The following is a 21,105-nucleotide window of genomic DNA, read 5'->3' on the forward strand; positions in this document are numbered from 1 at the left end:
GAAAAGCAAAACTTTGGTTCTGTTCCCCTCAAAACGGAAAAATATATATTCTAATAAAGATTCAACCTTCAAGTTCACTACAAACGTAATTTTCCCTCTGCTGCAGATCGATACCGCGATCGATCAATAAATAAATATATATAAAACCAATCTGAAGTGCCAGATGATCAGTTTCTTGATTGAAACACATTCTTCTTCATCAGCAGATTCATTTGAAAGCATCAGAACATTGAACTTGTTTGAGATTTCAACTGTTTTGACATTGAACTAAAATGTCAAACTTTAAACAGTGAGTCAGAATTGAATGTGTCACAACTTGAAATATGGGAAAACGAAATGTGACCTGAATTTTTGATTCTTGACACTTTCTAACGTCCACTCGTCTTCGTCTTCCTTCAAACACGAGTTCACTCGTTTCACAGCAGTGATTCAAAAACATCAACATTCGTCCATCGACAATAAAATCATCGCTACTCAATCGTTAAAGTTATTATTGATGCTAAAACGGCAGAAAGTTTTCAGCTGCTCAAATCTGGAGATTTCCCACTTTCCTCTTTTTAAAATCGTATTAAAGTGAAGTCTTTGGGTTTGGGACAAAACAAGACATTTAAAGACGTCACCTTCGGTCGACTCAGATCAGCTGAATGATTCATCACTGACAGAAGCTTCTGGTCTGAAGTCGGTTTTCTCCAAACTGTATTTAAGCTGCTGGTTTAACAGGAAACGAGAGAGGGAACTTTTACCTGCTGTGACGTTTTAGTCCCAGCCTCTTTATGTTCTGACTTAAAGAAACAAAAGATCACAAAAGAGCACATCCAACATCTTTGTTTAATTAGAAACAGGTTCATATCCGAACATGTCTACATCTAAATAATAATAATAACTGGACATTAGCTAAAATCCTTTCAAACCTTAAAACACTTCTACATCAGAGAGTTTGAGTCTTCTTTGAGCCGCTGCAGCTGAAAAGTGTCTTCTCTTCGTCGTCGTCAGGAACACTGGACCTAACCCGACTGGGGTTCTCTGATCTCCTTCCAGTCATCACCACCGGCTTCACTTTCCTGTTTGTAACATTGTGAAGTCTTTTCACTGTTGGACAGCTGTAGATGTGGATCTGGATGTGAGTCCCTGTTTGGTCCTGGTTCTGGTTCTGGTCCTCCACAGTCCTCTCCATCAGCTTCAGTCTTTCTTTCTACCGGTTCAGGCTGAGCACATGTGGATCCTTTCTCCCCGGTGTGAACAGCCGTGTGTTGTGACAACTGATCTTTTTGTGAAAATATTTGACCACACGCTGAACAACAACATGGTTTCTCTCCTGTGTGAGTTCTCAGGTGTCTCTTCAGACTTCCCCTGAAGAGGAATCTTTTCCTACAGATGGAGCAGCTGAACGTCTCCTCTGAATGAGATCTCATGTGTCTGGTCAGATTTGTCTTGCGGACAAATCTTTTCCGACACTCGGAGCAGCTGAACGGTTTCTCTCCTGTGTGGATTTTCTTGTGTGCCTGTAAACTTCCACTTTGTGTAAAAGATTTCTTGCAGACTGAGCAGCTGAAGGGTTTCTCTCCTGTGTGCGACCTCATGTGTAGCGTCAGAAGTCCATTGGTGCTAAACTTTTTCCCACACTCAGAGCAGCTAAATGGTTTCTCTCCTGTGTGGGTCTTCTTGTGTTTCTGTAAACTTCCACTTTGTGTAAAAGATTTCCCACACTCAGAGCAGCTGAACGGTTTCTCTCCTGTGTGAGTAACCATGTGTCTCTTCAGAGATGCCTTGAGGCCAAATCCTTTCCCACATTCAGAGCAGAGAAATGGTTTCTCTCCTTCTCTGACAGGAACTTCATCTTTCAGACATATTGAACCTGACTGAGGTTCTCTTGTCTCCTTCCAGTCAGCACTGTCATCAGTTTCAGGTTCAGAAGAGTCTCCAGTCTTGTCTTCAGTCTCTGGTGTTAAATGTGTGTCTGGTGAGTTCCTTGCTGGTTCTGGTCCTGGTCCTCCACAGTCCTCTCCATCAGCTTCTGTCTCCATCTGTGAGGACTGAGGTTTCTCTTCATCATCTTCACTCTTCACAGGGACAGGAGTGAATGTGAACCTGGTGATATCAGCCTCCTCCAGCCCTTGAAGCTGCTCTCCCTCCTGACTGCTCCACAGTTCCTCCTGTTCCTCTTTAATGTGTGGGGGCTCTGGGTCCTCCTGGTCCAGACTGGAGCTGCACTCCTGCTGCTCAGGGGGAACCTCTTCTTTAACCACCGACAGCTGCTCTTCTTCACCAACGATCACTGTGTGAACATCTGAAGGTAAAGCTGAAACACAGACAGACGGTTGTTAAAGGAAACACACGTGTTGATGTTGAAGCTGCTCTGTGGAGTTTTCATCCATCAGCAGAGACACGGACGCATGTTTGAGTGTCTGGACCACAGGACCAGTGCAGACGCTCGCTCCAGTGTCACATGAACGCTGGGGACACGTGAGCGACGCTGACGGGAGATCAGTGGTGAAGACACACAGCGGAGGAGAGAGAAGCACTGGAGGACCTCCTGTTATTATTGATCCTCAGGTTTAAATACTGCACTGCATTTGTCTGATGACTCTAGTTACTTATTATTATTATTATTATTATATTACCATGATTATTATTCATCTGATAAATGATCTGACCTGAAGTCACATTCAGCTGCAGGTCGAGGCGGAGGAACGACAGTGAAGTGGCCTGACGAGGGAGCGCTAGCATGCTAACATGCTAACCCACCATGAGATGATTGGACAATCTGTCTACTGGAGCTAAAGTTATGTGGTGAACTGAATGGTTGGGCAGCCCAGCGCTGTTCTCCGTGGTCACAACAATGGTACTAACCAGAGCTCTGAGCTGGAGAACGTTACTGAACACGCCACTGAACACGCCGCTGAACACGTCGCTGAACACGTCACTGAACACGTCGCTGAACACGTCACTGAACACGCCACTGAACACGCCACTGAACACGCCACGGAACACGCCACTGAACACGCCACTGAACACGTCACTGAACACGTCACTGAACACGTCACTGAACACGTCACCGATCACGTCACAGAACACGTCACAGAACACGATACAGAACACGTCACTGAACACGCCACTGAACACGCCACTGAACACGTTACAGAACACGCCGCTGAACACGCCGCTGAACACGTTACAGAACACGTCGCTGAACACGCCACTGAACACGCCACTGAACACGCCACTGAACACGTTAGCTCAGTGGCTGCCTGAGACACTGGTCACAGTAGCACGTCTAAGTGACGTGTTGACAGTTCAAAAGAAGAAGAAGAAGCAGCAGCGAGGTCTCAACCCTCTGAGTTCTCGTGTACTCACGCCCATCCCCTCGAACCACATACCAACTCATCACGTCATTACAAGAAGAGCAGTTTTTGTGACGACACAAGTCACAAAAACAATCAGAAGGAACGAGAATCTGACCAGGAATGGACCCGGTGCGTTTAATCAACGTGGGACTCGTGGCCCTGTGCGGTGCTCACCGCGGGGTCGGGCGCAGCGACTCAGCAAGGCTCAGTCAGCATCGCTAGGCAACAGCAGCGCCGGTCGTCACCCCCAGCAGTAGAGAACAGAAGAGGAGAGAAAGAGCGTATGGGACATTGTTTCTCTTGCGCTCACTGTTCTTGTTGAAAGTGGCCAAAGAAGAAGCAGGAAAGAGTTTGTGTGCATCATCGTCTGTACAAAGATTCAATAAAATACAATCACATGTAACGGGACTGAGCTCATCGCATGTTTAATTGTTGCAAGATATTCATGTAGCAGCCGTTAGCTGCTAAACTGTGATGCTGAGAAACCTCCATCATCACCTTTTCTTCTGATGTGAAACAACTTTAAACTCTGACACAAACAAGAACCTTCTCAGTCTTTCCAACCGCCGTGACGTCGCTCTCTGGTTGCCTAGGAAACATAAATGTCACACTCAAAGCTTCTCTCTCATTGGTCGAGCTTTTCAAAGGTCAAAGTTCAGCTGATTTGAACTTTAAGAGGAAATCTGAGCGGAGCACGTCGCTACATTGATGTTAACGCTGCTACATTGGTGCTAACGCTGCTACATTGGTGCTAACGTCGCTTCATTGGTCCTAACGTCGCTACATTGGTGCTAACGCCGCTACATTGGTGCTAACGCTGCTACATTGGTGCTAACGCCGCTACATTGGTGCTAACGCCGCTACATTGGTGCTAACGCCTCCTCCAGGATCATGGGTCCGGGCCTAAAACAACATTTCTGGCACCGCACCGCACAGGGCCTTGAGTCCGACACTGATCAAACACACCGGGTCCATCCTGGTCAGATTCTCGTTCCTTCTGGTTGTGTTTGCGTCACTTGTGTCGTCACAAAAGCAGCTCTTCTTGTGATGACGTCATGATTACAGGGTTGTTTGTGTTCACTGAATCCTGGGAGAACGCGCATTAGCTTCAGGAGCTACGCTAACAGCTAACGTTAGCTTAGCATGGTTAGCAGAGCAGCAGAAACCCACCCACCTGGTTGCCGCTGCAGCTGTGTGTCCTTTAGTTTGAAAGTCCCCTGCAGCCGTTTCCGCTGTGGCTCCATCTCTGCGGAACAAGCGGAAGCTCATTTGTTCCAACGATCCTGGAAACAAACACAAATCTCTGGGTTCTGAAACGGCTTCTCTCTCCTCTCTGCTCCCGGGGCTCAGCGCGCGCACACAGGAAGCGACACTTCCGGGGGCGACTGCCAAAATAAAAGCCTCTCTCAAGACCACATATTCGCTTCCATGGTGTTTATTAAGTTATTACAAACAAACATTAGTGGACTGAATAATATTCACATGATTGTTTCAGTTCGTTATATATTTGATCTGTTTCTTTATTATTTACTTTATTAGTTTATTCATGTTGTTTTAAGTCACATTTATTATTATTATAATTATATTATTATGTTTTATTAAAGTGACAGAACAGCGCGTGGACTCACGTGTGTGTCGCTGTTAAATTCATAAATAATAAAGAAGAAAAGTAGAAAATAAAAATGATAATAATGAATAAAACAGAAAAGAGAAATAATAATAAATAGATGAATCATAAAAAGTCCCTGGTGTCTTTGTTGTTGTTGAAAAGAGATTTGATTTAATAAATATATTTATTCATGAATCTGAAACATCAGTCAGACATGAACCATTTCCTCAGATCTTCTGTAGATATGAATGTTTCTTATTATTCTTTTATTCCTTTTATTCCTTTATTCTTTTATTCTGTTTTTCTCTGAACATCTTTAATATTTTCTGCTCTTTGTTTTCTGCAGATTCTGATTCTTTGCATCGATATTTAAAAATGATCTGTTGAACTTTGTGTTTCTAAAACTGAACCTTTAACAGATTCATATTTTCATATTTACATATTTACATATTTACAGTGAAGAATCAAAATGAGTCTAAATAATATAAAATAATCACTAAAACACTAAAGAAGGACTCAAAGCCACCGAGAGGAAAACAAAGAGTCAAAAATCTAAACAGGGATTTAAAATAAAAAGAAATAAAACAATAATAATAAATTATTTACAAAGGGATTTATATTTATTAACGTTATTATTATATTTATGTTTATGTTTATTATGATTCAGACTCGTGCACTCACAGTCCAGGGCGCGAGGGGCGCTGTGCACGTGCAGCTGCTGCTGTACTCAGCAAAACCCACGAAGAAGAAGGAAACAGAGAAGGACAAGATGGCGGCGGACAAGATGGCGGCGGACGCTGCTCATCCTCCGCTCCTCCAGTGAGCTGAGGCCGAGACGAAGAGCTCCGTGAGCGGCTGCAGAGCTCCAGCTGCACCCGGAGGTCCAGCTGCACCCGGAGGTCCTCCACCCGTGGGTCTCTGTTTAATGTGTGGTTTTATTCATATTTATGAGTTAAATACTGTGGTTATTATAATATTTATAAGTTTAATAATGTAGTTATAATCATATTTATATGTTTCTTCTTCTATTCTTCTTCTCTTCCTCTCTTCTTCTTCTTCTCTTCTTTTTCTTCTACTTCTTCTTCTCTTCTTTTTCTTCTTCTTCTTCTTCTCCTTCTTCTTCTTCTCCTTCTTCTTGTTTGATTTATTTATTTATTTAAACGGATCAAACCATAAGAACCGGACGCAGCGGTCCGGCCCCGTCTGACTCTGACAGGACGTGAGCGGAGCGGGACTCAAACCCACGGCTCCTCTCAGAAAGTGATGATGTCGACTGTTTTTCTTCTTCCAGGTATGAAAAAGGCCGTTCAGCATCAACACCACCGAAGAAGAGTGTCTGTGGCGTCCTGCCTCCTGAAGCGTCCAGCACTGACCCGGTTCCCTCGTGGGCTCGGTAAGGGTTCCTGAGGAAGCGTCCTGCGGTCTGGACCCACACGCCTCACTCACGTGTCCGTCTCCTTCTACAGTTTGGGAGCTGCTCCCGTGTGCGCCGGGTCGAGCCCCGCCCTCCCTGAGGAGCTGGCAGCGCCCGCTCCGGTGGAGGATGTGGTTCCTGCAGATCCTCAGCAGCTCCTGATGGAAGAGGACCTGAAGCCGCTGTGGCTGCAGCGGATCCAGGGCCCGGATGGGGGCGGTTCAGGTGAGCGGTCCCTCACAGCTGCGGGGCGCTGACGGGTCCGAGCCGCAGAGATGCACGGATCAGACGGCGGCTCAGACGGTTCCACTGACGGAACCAACACCGTTCATCTGTTCATTCACGTGCACGTGATTCATTTTGCCTCCTTCTCAACAGACGCAGGATTGCTAACTCCTCCATCGTCGCCGTGTTTGTTGTTTTTCTTTCCAAACTTTATTGGAGTAACTTTTTAACCTGAACGACGAGGATGTTTTGCTCAACGTCCATTTCAGCGTAAAGGACGCATGAAAGCATGTGGACATCTCATCTCATCTCCAGCCTCTGATCCTGGATCAGGTCTCAGGGGCAGCAGCTCCAGCCTCTGATCCTGGATCAGGTCTCAGGGGCAGCAGCTCCAGCCTCTGATCCTGGATCAGGTCTCAGGCGCAGCAGCTCCAGCCTCTGATCCTGGATCAGGTCTCAGGGGCAGCAGCTCCAGCCTCTGATCCTGGATCAGGTCTCAGGGGCAGCAGCTCCAGCCTCTGATCCTGGATCAGGTCTCAGGGGCAGCAGCTCCAGCCTCTGATCCTGGATCAGGTCTCAGGGGCAGCAGCTCCAGTCTCTGATCCTGGATCAGGTCTCAGGGGCAGCAGCTCCAGCCTCTGGTCCTGGATCAGGTCTCGGGGGCAGCAGCTCCAGCCTCTGATCCTGGATCAGGTCTCAGGGGCAGCAGCTCCAGCCTCTGATCCTGGATCAGGTCTCAGGGGCAGCAGCTCCAGTCTCTGATCCTGGATCAGGTCTCAGGGGCAGCAGCTCCAGCCTCTGGTCCTGGATCAGGTCTCGGGGGCAGCAGCTCCAGCCTCTGATCCTGGATCAGGTCTCAGGGGCAGCAGCTCCAGCCTCTGGTCCTGGATCAGGTCTCAGGGGCAGCAGCTCCAGCCTCTGGTCCTGGATCAGGTCTCAGGGGCAGCAGCTCCAGCCTCTGATCCTGGATCAGGTCTCAGGGGCAGCAGCTCCAGCCTCTGATCCTGGATCAGGTCTCAGGGGCAGCAGCTCCAGCAGGGACCCCAAACTTCCCTTTCCCGGGCCTCATTAACCAGCTCTAACTGGGGGATCCTGAGGCGTTCCCAGGCCAGTGGAGATCTAATCTCTCCACCTGGTCCTGGGTCTTCCCTGAGGCCTCCTCCCAGATCTTGCTCTTGGTTTATAAAAAGGTAAATGCTAACTACACGCCTGAAGTGGCTCTTGATGAGAAAGGAGGTAGCACGAGTTTGAATCAGTCATCAGAGCAGGAAATCCAGAACCAGGGGCGAAGCTACGGAGGGAAAACCGCCCGAAATACACGCAAAAAAAGTGTTTAATCACCTGGAGCTCACTACACTTTTCTCCTAATGACTCACTTCCTTGATCTGCAGGGTGGAGGGTCATACGTTGGCGGAGTCCAAGCCAGATTTTGATCTCCTGTCACCCCAGCGATCACTAATGGAAGTCCCAGCAACCCCTCCTCCCACGTCACATGAATCAGGTTTAGTTCAGAGTTCACACGATGAAGAAGGAGTCAGAGCGGAACCACACAGAACCCAGAACACAGAACACAGGACACAGAACCCAGGACACAGAACCCAGGACACAGAACCCAGGACACAGAACCCAGGACACAGAACCCAGGACACAGGACACAGGACACAGGAACACAGGACACAGGACACAGGAACACACGAACACAGGACACAGGAACACAGGAACACAGGACACACGAACACAGGACACAGAACACAGGGACACAGGAACACAGGACACAAGAACACAGGAACACAGGACACAGGACACAGGAACACAGGAACACAGGACACAGGAACACAGGACACAGGGACACAGGACACAGGAACACAGGACACAGGACACAAGAACACAGGAACACAGGACACAGGACACAAGAACACAGGAACACAGGACACAGAACACAGGACACAGGGACACAGGAACACAGGAACACAGGACACAGGACACAGGAACACAGGAACACAGGACACAGGAACACAGGACACAGGAACACAGGAACACAGGACACAGGACACAGGACACAGGAACACAGGACACAGGACACAGGACACAGGAACACAGGACACAGGACACAGGAACACAGGACACAGGAACACAGAACACAGGAACACAGGACACAGGAACACAGGACACAGGAACACAGGACACAGGACACAGGACACACGAACACAGGACACAGGAACACAGGACACAGGAACACAGGACACAGGACACAGGAACACAGGAACACAGGACACACGAACACAGGAACACAGGACACAGGACACAGGGACACAGGACACAGGAACACAGGAACACAGGACACACGAACACAGGAACACAGGACACAGGACACAGGGACACAGGACACAGGGACACAGGAACACAGGACACAGGAACACAGGAACACAGGACACAGAACACAGGACACAGGAACACAGGAACACAGGACACAGGAACACAGGACACAGGAACACAGGACACAGAACACAGGACACAGGAACACAGGACACAGGAACACAGGACACAGGAACACAGGACACAGGGACACAGGAACACAGGAACACAGGACACAAGGACACAGGGACACAGGACACAGAACACAGGACACAGGAACACAGGAACACAGGACACAGGACACAGGAACACAGGACACAGGAACACAGGACACAGGAACACAGGACACAGGAACACAGGACACAGGAACACAGGACACAGGAACACAGGACACAGGAACACAGGACACAGGACACAGGAACACAGGACACAGGACACAAGGACACAGGGACACAGGACACAGAACACAGGACACAGGAACACAGGAACACAGGACACAGGAACACAGGAACACAGGACACAGGACACAAGGACACAGGGACACAGGAACACAGGAACACAGGACACAGGACACAAGGACACAGGGACACAGGACACAGGACACAGGAACACAGGACACAGGAACACAGGACACAGGAACACAGGACACAGAACACAGGACACAGGAACACAGGACACAGGACACAGGACACAGGACACAGGACACAGGACACAGGAACACAGGACACAGGACACAGGACACAGGAACACAGGACACAGGGACACAGGACACAGGAACACAGGACACAGAACACAGGAACACAGGAACACAAGACACAGGAACACAAGAACACAGGAACACAGGACACAGAACACAGGAACACAGGACACAGGAACACAGGACACAGGACACAGAACTCAGGAACACAGGACACAGAACACAGGAACACAGGACACAGGACACAGGAACACAGGACACAGGAACACAGGACACAGGACACAGGAACACAGGAACACAGGACACAGAACACAGGAACACAGGACACAGGAACACAGGAACACAGGACACAAGACACAAGAACACAGGAACACAGGAACACAGGACACAAGACACAAGAACACAGGAACACAGGAACACAGGACACAAGACACAAGAACACAGGAACACAGGACACAGGAACACAGAACACAGGACACAGGACACAGAACTCAGGAACACAGGAACACAGGACACAGGAACACAGGACACAGGAACACAGGAACACAGGACACAGGAACACAGGACACAGGACACAGGACACAGGACACAGGAACACAGGAACACAGGACACAGGAACACAGGACACAGGAACACAGGACACAGGACACAGAACTCAGGAACACAGGACACAGAACACAGGACACAGGGACACAGGAACACAGGACACAGAACACAGGACACAGAACACAGGGACACAGGAACACAGGACACAGGAACACAGGACACAGGAACACAGGACACAGGACACAGAACACAGGACACAGAACACAGGACACAGAACACAGGACACAGGAACACAGGACACAGGAACACAGGACACAGGAACACAGGACACAGGACACAGAACACAGGACACAGAACACAGGACACAGAACACAGGACACAGAACACAGGACACAGGAACACAGGACACAGGAACACAGGAACACAGGAACACAGGAGCACAGGAACACAGGACACAAGGACACAAGGACACAGGAACACAGGACACAGGAACACAGGAACACAGGACACAGGACACAGAACACAGGAACACAGGACACAGGACACAGGAACACAGGAACACAGAACACAGGAACACAGGAACACAGGACACAGGGACACAGAACACAGGAACACAGGAACACAGGACACAGGAACACAGGACACAGGACACAGGACACAGGACACAGGAACACAGGAACACAGGAACACAGGAACACAGGACACAGAACACAGGAACACAGGACACAGGAACACAGGAACACAGGACACAGAACACAGGAACACAGGACACAGGAACACAGGACACAGGACACAGGACACAGAACACAGGGACACAGAACCCAGAACACAGAACACAGGACACAGGACACAGGAACACAGGACACAGAACACAGGACACAGGACACAGGACACAGAACACAGGAACACAGGAACACAGGACACAGAACACAGGAACACAGGAACACAGAACACAGAACACAGGACACAGGACACAGGAACACAGGAACACAGGACACAGGACACAGGAACACAGGACACAGGACACAGGAACACAGGAACACAGAACACAGAACACAGAACACAGGAACACAGGACACAGGAACACAGGAACACAGGACACAGGACACAGGAACACAGGAACACAGAACACAGAACACAGAACACAGGAACACAGGGACACAGGACACAGGAACACAGGAACACAGAACACAGGAACACAGGACACAGGAACACAGGACACAGGACACAGGAACACAGGACACAGGAACACAGGACACAGGACACAAGGACACAGGAACACAGGACACATGAACACAGGAACACAGGACACAGGACACAAGAACACAGGACACAGGAACACAGGAACACAATAACACAGGACACAGGAACACAGGACACAGGAACACAGGAACACAGGACACAAGGACACAGGACACATGAACACAGGACACAGGAACACAGGACACAGGAACACAGGACACAGGAACACAGGAACACAGGACACAGGAACACAGGACACAGGAACACAGGACACAGGAACACAGGACACAGGAACACAGGACACAAGAACACAGGACACAGGAACACAGGACACAGGAACACAGGAACACAGGACACAGGAACACAGGAACACAGGACACAGGACACAGGAACACAGGAACACAGGACATAGGACACAGGACACAGGAACACAGGACACAGGACACAGGAACACAGGACACAGGAAACAGGACACAGGAACACAGAACACAGGACACAGGACACAGGAACACAGGAACACAGGACACAGGACACAAGAACACAGGAACACAGAACACAGGACACAGGACACAGGAACACAGGACACAGGAACACAGGACACAGGAACACAGGAACACAGGACACAGGACACAAGAACACAGGAACACAGAACACAGGACACAGGACACAGGAACACAGGACACAGGAACACAGGACACAGGAACACAGGACACAGGAACACAGGAACACAGGAACACAGAACACAGGACACAGGACACAGGAACACAGAACACAGGAACACAGGACACAGGAACACAGGAACACAGGACACAGGACACAAGAACACAGGAACACAGAACACAGGACACAGGACACAGGAACACAGGACACAGGAACACAGGACACAGGAACACAGGAACACAGGAACACAGGACACAGGAACACAGGAACACAGGACACAGGACACAGGAACACAGGACACAGGACACAGGGACACAGGACACAGGAACACAGGACACAGGAACATCATGTTTCCACGTTCTGCTTCTTTCTTCTTCGTCGTTAATCTTTAAGAACTTCTCAGATTATTGGAAACAAAATTAAATTAAACTCATAAATAATGATTATAGATTAAATATCTGTCCTTTCTTCATCTGGACCATAAATCAATCAATCTGACTCAATTTCAATATATTTGTCGTGTCCAATCATAAAAAATATTATTTTTCAGATAAATGTGAAACAAAACCATAAAAGTGAAATATGAGAGTGAATGAACTTCGTTACCTCTCACTCAAACATGCGTCCGTGTCTCTGCTTCAACATCAACACGTGTGTTTCCTTTAACAAGTGTCTGTCTGTGTTTCAGCTTTACCTTCAGATGTTCACACAGTGATCGTTGGTGAAGAAGAGCAGCTGTCGGTGGTTAAAGAAGAGGTTCCCCCTGAGCAGCAGGAGTGCAGCTCCAGTCTGGACCAGGAGGACCCAGAGCCCCCACACATTAAAGAGGAACAGGAGGAACTGTGGAGCAGTCAGGAGGGAGAGCAGCTTCAAGGGCTGGAGGAGGCTGATATCACCAAGTTCACATTCACTCCTGTCCCTGTGAAGAGTGAAGCTGATGAAGAGGAACCTCAGTCCTCACAGATGGAGACAGAAGCTGATGGAGAGGACCCTCAGTCCTCACAGATTCATCAACCACAGACGGACTCTTCTGAACCTGAGACTGATGACAGTGCTGACTGGACGGAGACCAGAGAACCTCAGTCAGGTTCAAAGTCTCTGAAAGACGATGAAGTTCCTGTCAGTGACTTGAGACACAGCCCTGTTGAAAAACCATTCAGCTGCTCTGATTGCGGGAAAAGATTTGTCCTCAAAGGAAGTCTGACGAGACACATGAGATCTCACACGGGAGAGAAACCGTTCAGCTGCTCAGTCTGTAACAAATGTTTTGCAGAGAGTGGAAGTTTAAAGAAACACAAGATAATCCACACAGGAGAGAAACCTTTCAGCTGCTCTGAGTGTGGGAAAAGATTTTGCCGGCAGACGCATCTGAAAGAACACATGAGAACTCATACAGGCGAGAAACCGTTCAGCTGCTCAGAGTGTGGGAAAAGCTTTGGTCGCAGGGCACATCTGAAGGAGCACATGAGATCACATACCATAGAGAAACCATTCAGCTGCTCAGTGTGTGTGAAAAGATTTGATGCCAAGACAGTTCTGGAGAAACACATGAGAATCCACACAGAAGAGAAACCGTTCAGCTGCTCAGTGTGCGATAAAAGGTTTCAGCAAAAGGTGAATCTGAAGCATCACATCAGATCTCATACGGGAGAGAAACCCTTCAGCTGCTCTGAGTGTGGGAAAGGATTTTGCAGAAAGACTTATCTGAAGCATCACATGACGACTCACACAGGAGAGAAACCGTTCAGCTGCAGCGTTTGTAACAAAAGATTCGCCTGGCCTCAGCAGCTCCGAAGACATAAATCAGTGGGTTGTCAGTCCTCACAGCTCGATCGAGGACAGGTGGAGACAGAAGCTCATGGACAGGACTGTGGAGGACCAGAACCAGAACCAGAACCAGACAGGAACTCAGATTCAGATTCATCAGCACAGATAAAGCGTTTTGTCGTAAAAGGCAAAGTGAACCTTTGACAGCTCAGACAGGTCAGAAAGGGTTCAGATGCATGTTTGCCCGGACTGAACACGTCTCCATGAGTCCTGTCCTCGTTCTCTCAGCTTCTTTGAAGACAAATTGAACATAACAAGTTCTGATCTTGGTTCTTATTCATGTGACGTAACCGTTCTTCGTATCATGTGAGCAAGAAAATAATAAAGCTTCTATGATTTCATCATGTTTTTAAAGTCTTTCATACGTTATGACTGATCCAGTCTTTGTCAACAGCAGCCGCCAACGTCCGTTACAGAGGTCTTGGTTGTCAGATCAATAGATCGCATTCCCCAAACGATCAATCAGCTCAACAACCCATCACATCTGATGAGGGTCAAAGCTCACATTCATTTAGTCCAGAGTTCATCCAGAAGCTCAGTTTTGGTAGTTTGTGTTTTACTCTCAGATCAGTTTGGTGATGTGTGGTGGAGGAAACATGTTGAAGTTTCTCCAGTTTGAACCCGTCAGCGTTGGTTTCTTTGGTGGACTGAAGTGAAACAGAAGAGAACAACATGGAGGCTTCCACGGATGAGATGATCAGCTCTTTGTTCTCTGGATCCTTCTGTTGAATATGGACACACACACACACACACACACACACACACACACACACACACACACACACACACACACACACACACACACACACACACACACACACACACACACACACACACACACACACACACACACACACACACACACACAGGCCTTTGATCCGTAAACACAAAGGGAAAATCTCCTTTACCCACATGTTGTTTCCTTTCTGAGCTTTGCCTCCACGCTGTTAGCACGTCACACGCTGTTAGCACGTCACACGCTTCAGTCATCTGATTGGTTGGTTTGGCCCGTATGTTGGTAATAGACAGATGGTTCATCCAATCAGAAACCAGGATTTTCACCCCTTCACAAAGAGTTCAGATGGATCTGCTGAGACCAGGAGAACCAGGAGACTCAACCATCTGGAGTCAGGTTACAGTTTTGGGTCATCTTTGTTTACTCACTGTCCCACGGCCAACACGCCCTCCCTCTCTGGCTTCAGCGCTCTGCTGGAGTCCTGAGGGAGGTTTCCCTGAGAGGTTGTTGTGTTGGTTGTGTTGCTCCCTCAGCAGGTTCACATCAAACACTCGTGCTGTTCAGGTCGGTACAGTTCATCAGCCACGGGTCCGACTCCTTTCATAATAAAAAACAAACAATAAAACATGCAACATAAATAAAACATCATACAAAGGAAAATTAAAGAAGAAGCTGATGGGGTTGGATTGTGCCGGTGAGATTATTAAAGCCATAGGGGCTTGTTTAGGAAATCTCACCTCAACAACAGTGAGCACCATTGAATCTACATGAGCAGATGATTCAGTCCTGAAGCTTTCCTCTGCCTTGTTCTTCAGACAGGTCAGGGGGACAGTGAGCTGCAGCTTCAATAAAGCTGTTCCATATCTGAACCTTCTTATATCAAATAAACGTTTACAGATCTCAGAGCGTGACTTAGGAGGGGGAGCCAGTCTGCAGGTCTTGTATTAAACCTGTGTTCATCACTGTTCACACTCCCCCCCCCCCACTCTTCACAGGCACGGCCGACGAAGAAGGCTGATACAAAACTTTAAAAATCAAAACACACATGAAGGATTTATTGATGTCAAAATGCTAAAGAATCTGAAGCTGCTTGTAAAGATGAGTTGAGTTTTTTGCAGAAGCTAAAGCTTCAAAAGGTGGATCCGTCCCTCCCCAGGATCTGGTCTGGACTTTCCCTCGAGTGCATTAAAAATAAAACCTTTGCTGCAGATTTAGAAGAGAGCGTACAGATCAGTGAACAGGTTATAGAATCCACCTCAGGTGCTGGACTGTGACCCGGGGGTGACGCAGGGCCGAGGGGGGAGAGACCTGTCCCCCATCTGTCGAGCCCGAACCCCGTATCAGAGACGTCCCCATACCAGCACCAGGGAAATGACACGATTATCGATGCAGTTCGATACCATGGTAAAAAAAAAAAAAGGTTTTCTAAGATCAAATTTACTTAAACATGAACTTCTTTATTAGAAAATTTACAAAATATTAAAATACCATTTCTATAACAGAGCAGAACACAGCACAACCATTGGTCCAAGTGCAACAACTGAAGATTCATATACAGAGAATAAATACACACACACACACACACACACACACACACACACACACACACACACACACACACACACACACACACACACACACACACACACACACACACGGTTGTGGTGGCAGGTTGTTCAGACTGACAGAAACGTGAAGCGGCGTGCTAACTGATGAGACGAGGCTGCGTCAGTACGAGCTACAGGCTAACGTTTGACCTGCAGCACGTTTGCTCCAGAACATGAGATATTAATGCGTCAGATGTGTCCAAACACTACGTAACATTTATTTTCCACGTCCATGGAGAGCAGCCAGCCGACAGAGCCGCAGCACAGAAAATCAAACCACATGTGCTTTTGGTATCGTGGATTGAGGCCCGTGGCCGTTACTCGCTGTCGATGTCAGTTCCTGTCTGGTCCTGGTTCTGGTCCTCCACAGTCCTCCACATCAGCTTCTGTTTCCGTCTGTGAGGACTGATGAACGACACATTTATGTTTCTTGAGATGATGATGTCGGACAAATCTTTGGTCACAAACGCTGCAGCTGAATGGTTTCTCCCTCAGGTGCGTTCTCATGTGTTTCTGCAAATGTCCACTTCGAGTATAGGATTTCTTACAGACTGAGCAACTAAACGGTTTCTCTCCCGTGTGAAATTTCATGTGTTGAACGAGGTTGCGCTTTCCTGGGAATCTTTTACCACACACTGGACAGCCGAACGGTTTCTCTCCTGAGTGGACACTTATGTGTCTCTTCAAATTTGCCTGCTGTGTAAAAGATTTCCTACAAACTGAGCAGCTGAATGGTTTCTCTCCTGAGTGGACGCTCATGTGTTTCTTTAACGTTCCACTCTGTGTAAAATATTTCTTACAAACTGAACAGTTGAACGGTTTCTCTCCTGTGTGAGTTCTCATGTGTGTCTTCAAATTTGACTTGATGCCAAATTGTTTCCCACACTCAGAGCAGAGATAAAGTTTCTCTCTACATCTTGAATCACTGACAGGAACTTCATCTTCCAGAGACTTTGAACCTGACTGAGGTTCTCTTGTCTCCTTCAGATCAGCACCGTCATCAGTTTCAGGTTCAGAAGATTCTCCAATCTTGTCTTCAGTCTCTGGTGTTAAATGTGTGTCTGGATGTGAGTTCCTGTCTGGTTCTGGTTCTGGACCTCCACAGTCCTCTCCATCAGCTTCTGTCTCCATCTGTCCAGTTTGACTCGGATGAAGCTGTGAGGACTGAACACCAACACATCTGTGTTTTTTGGTCTGATAACGCCAGAGAAATCTCTCGTTACAAACACTGCAGCTGTACGGTTTCTCTCCCGTGTGGCTTCTCATGTGTATTTTTAAAGTTCCATTTTCTGTAAAAGATTTCTTACAAACTGAGCAGCTGAACGGTTTCTCCCCTGTGTGAGTTCTCATGTGTGTCTTCAGATTTCCCTTAAGCAGGAATATTTTATCACAAACTGAGCAGCTGTACGGTTTCTCTCCCGTGTGGCTTCTCATGTGTCTCTTTAAATTTGCACTCTGTGAAAAATATTTCTTACACACTGAGCATATGAATGGTTTCTCTCCTGTGTGAGTTATCATGTGTCTCTTGAGATGTGCCTTGGTTGCAAAGCTTTTCCCACACTCCGAGCATCTGAATGGTCTCTCTGCAGCACTACATCTGGACTCACTGACAGGAACTTCATCGTCTTTCAAAAAGGTTGAACCTGACTGAGGTTCAGAAGAGTCTCCAGTCTCTGGTGTTAAATGTGTATCTGGTTGTGAGTCCCTGTCTGGTTCTGGTTCTGGTCCTCCACAGTCCTCTCCATCAGCTTCTGTCTCCATCTGTGAGGACTGAGGTTTCTCTTCATCATCTTCACTCTTCACAGGGACAGGAGTGAATGTGAACTTGGTGATATCAGCCTCCTCCAGCCCTTGAAGCTGCTCTCCCTCCTGACTGCTCCACAGTTCCTCCTGTTCCTCTTTAATGTGTGGGGGCTCTGGGTCCTCCTGCTCCAGACTGGAGCTGCACTCCTGCTGCTCAGGGGGAACCTCTTCTTTAACCACCGACAGCTGCTCTTCTTCACCAACAATCACTTTTTGAACATCTGAAAGTAAAGCCGAAGCACAGACAGACAGACAGATGTTAATGTACCTTTGGACATTTCACATCTATGATTCAGTGACAAATATCAAACTCCATCAGCAAAAATTACAATGACGACACGCGTGGCGACCTCTCATCCAAAAGAACGATGGAAAAACATAAATTGGTGAGTTCAGTTTGATATTAACTTGTCTTCCCTGAGTGTGTGTGTGGTTATTGACTCTAAAAGAGTCTTAAGAGTGTTAATAACCCATGGATTTGACCAATCCCATCTTCATAGGTTCAAACGTGTGTTTTTAATGTGGTTTCCTGTATAAAAGCTGCTCCTCTTGGTGTAAACAGCCTTCTGATCCAGGAGATCAGCTACGATGAGAAGAGCTTCACAGCCGGGGCGCTGAACACGGCTGCAGCTGGTTTGAGTCTTAAAGAGGTGAAGCACAGAAGTTAAGACACTACAGTTATTGAATTCATTCATCTGCATTTTCACACGTTTGAAAGGTGCTTTATGAATAAAGCTGATTTGATTTCCATGGCTCTGTTTCACACGTCGACCAGTGTGACTGGAAACTTTGTCTTTTAAGGCTGACTTCCTGTTTTAAGGCTGACTTCCTGTTTTAAGACTGACTTCCTGTTTTAAGGCTGACTTCCTGTTTTAAGGCTGACTTCCTGTTGTTCAGGTGTGGACCCTTATTAATAATGACACATGATTAAACACTGTGATATTCTGTTTCTTACTTCAGTCACATAAATTTAACATCATGATTCGAGCTCATCTCAAACAAACTCAGTCTGTTAAAACTGAAGAAAATGATTCTTTTATTCATGGTTTAAATATTAAATAAACAAACATAAAAACATAAAAACACAATGAAACAAAAGATTCAACATGAAAACTAAAACGAGCTCAGTCAAAGAAAAGAGAAGATGTTTCTCACTCTGTGTTCCTTTAATAAATAATATGAAAGTTTCTTTGCTGGTTGAACTGAATTTGAGTCGATCTGACGCCTGAAACTGCGGCTGAAAGCAGATCTAGTATCAGATTCATGTTCCCGTGCTTTCATGTTCAAACACACTTGGCTGCTGCAGCTCTATTAGCCCCCCCCCCTTGTCTGAGACGCTCCTGTCACTTTAAGAAGCCCAGTCCGCTCTGATTGGTCAGCACTTCTCAGTCTCTGTACTCCTGCAGAAGACTGAGAGAACGGTGAGGGTGTGGTCTTTAGATCAGGACGCAGCTGAGGGGCAGGATCCGATCCGATGACTTCAGTGATGTCCCGTTGGGCCGCAGCAGGACACTCCCGTCTGTCAGCATCAGCTTTGATCAAAGAGTCGTTGTGATATCAACATGTGACAGGAAACAGCAACGGTGACAGATCAGACAGGAACATGTAAGAAGATGGCGGCGTCAGCAGCGTCACACAGACGTGACACTACGGCTCAAATAAACATTAAACAGGTAGAAGAACCTGCGAACAGTAGGTTTCATCAAAAGATGTTCAAAGATGTTGGATTTGATCTGAATCAAGTGAAGAGCGGGGATTTGCCCGGTGTGCTGGACATCACCAGCTCTGAGTCCTCAGACCTCAAACTAAACATCCAGATGAAGACAAGATTTCCTCTGGACGGGTCAAAGATCTCCAGACCACAGACACATGGAACGAGGGCCGTGTTGTTAAATGTGCCTGAGAGACGTGACGTCCGTAGGAGGGTGACATCACCACCTTATTCTGTCTTTGTCAGTTTGAGCGGAGGTTTGTTGCGTTTATGGCCTCAGCGTTCACAGAGTGGTGACACGAAACAAGTCAGACACGATTGTCTGACGTCTAACTTTACGTAGCTTTTCCATTCCTTATTTAAAAAGCAACTCTTGCTCACACTTTGCCAAATACCATCAGACCAAATGAGGCTGTTTCCTGTTGGTTCTTCAGGTCGTGATGAACCCAAAGACAGACCGGCGGGCGTCTGTTCGCCTGCTCTTAATATCAAACTACCAAACACAGCTCACACAGTGTTTACCTCCTTTTCTCAGATACAGAAGAACGTGTGGGGGCTCTGGGTCCTCCTGGTCCAGACCGGAGCTGCACTCCTGCTGCTCCTCTTTCACCACAATCAGTGTGATGTCATCAGACGGTGAAGCTAAGACACAAAAGTACAGTTATATACATTAATGCATATTTGGACACGTGGCAAACACCTTTATTTAAAATGAATCCACAGCATTTTTAATAACACACTGGAACACGTGTGTTCACATCCGTCTGAAGGAGCAGAAGTCTGTTTCTCTGAAACCTCACATTCAAACGTGTCAGCTCCGTGAACCAATCAGCTGTCAGGACGACTTGGACGCAACAGCGTCAAAGAAAGGTGAAAGAGTGACTGTCGGTACAGAGAGGGAACGCACTGACACTGAAGCTAACGAGCTAACAAACAACAGATGCTAACTACACTTTACCATTCTGATACGTCTGCGAGTCCAAAGATTTATAGACAACAGCCTCATGTGACTGTGGGTCGGACCCAGAACAGCTACAGCTGAGCTGCAGAGCGCTAACGTTTGCTGCAGAGCGCTAACGTTTGCTGCAGAGCGCTAACGTTTGCTGCGGAGCGCTAACGTTTGCTGCAGAGCGCTAACGTTTGCTGCAGAGCGCTAACGTTTGCTGCAGAGTGCTAACGTTTGCTGCAGAGCGCTAACGTTTGCTGCAGAGCGCTAACGTTAGCCTTCAGTCTGAAAGTCAAACACGTCGGCCCTGCGGCTGATCCTCTCTGGGTTCAGTCTAAATGAGCCGTTTGCTTCCGTAAACCTCCAGAAGAATCTCGAACGTC

General features: G+C 47.5%; 1 protein-coding gene across 1 annotated transcript; it reads left to right on the top strand.

The window, feature by feature from the left end:
- Nucleotides 1-5,722: 5,722 nt before the first annotated feature.
- LOC310955431 (uncharacterized protein) lies at nt 5,723-18,733 on the top strand (the record flags this gene model as incomplete). Its single annotated transcript, XM_083925247.1, has 5 exons — nt 5,723-5,772; nt 6,245-6,346; nt 6,420-6,592; nt 12,781-12,942; nt 18,606-18,733. The coding sequence occupies 5 exons, from the start codon at nt 5,723-5,725 to the stop codon at nt 18,731-18,733; spliced, it is 615 nt and encodes a 204-aa protein (XP_083781373.1).
- Nucleotides 18,734-21,105: the final 2,372 nt, after the last annotated feature.

This window comes from Echiichthys vipera (genome assembly GCF_963691815.1).
Source record: "Echiichthys vipera genome assembly, chromosome: 13".
NCBI classification, from domain to species: Eukaryota; Metazoa; Chordata; class Actinopteri; order Perciformes; family Trachinidae; genus Echiichthys; species Echiichthys vipera.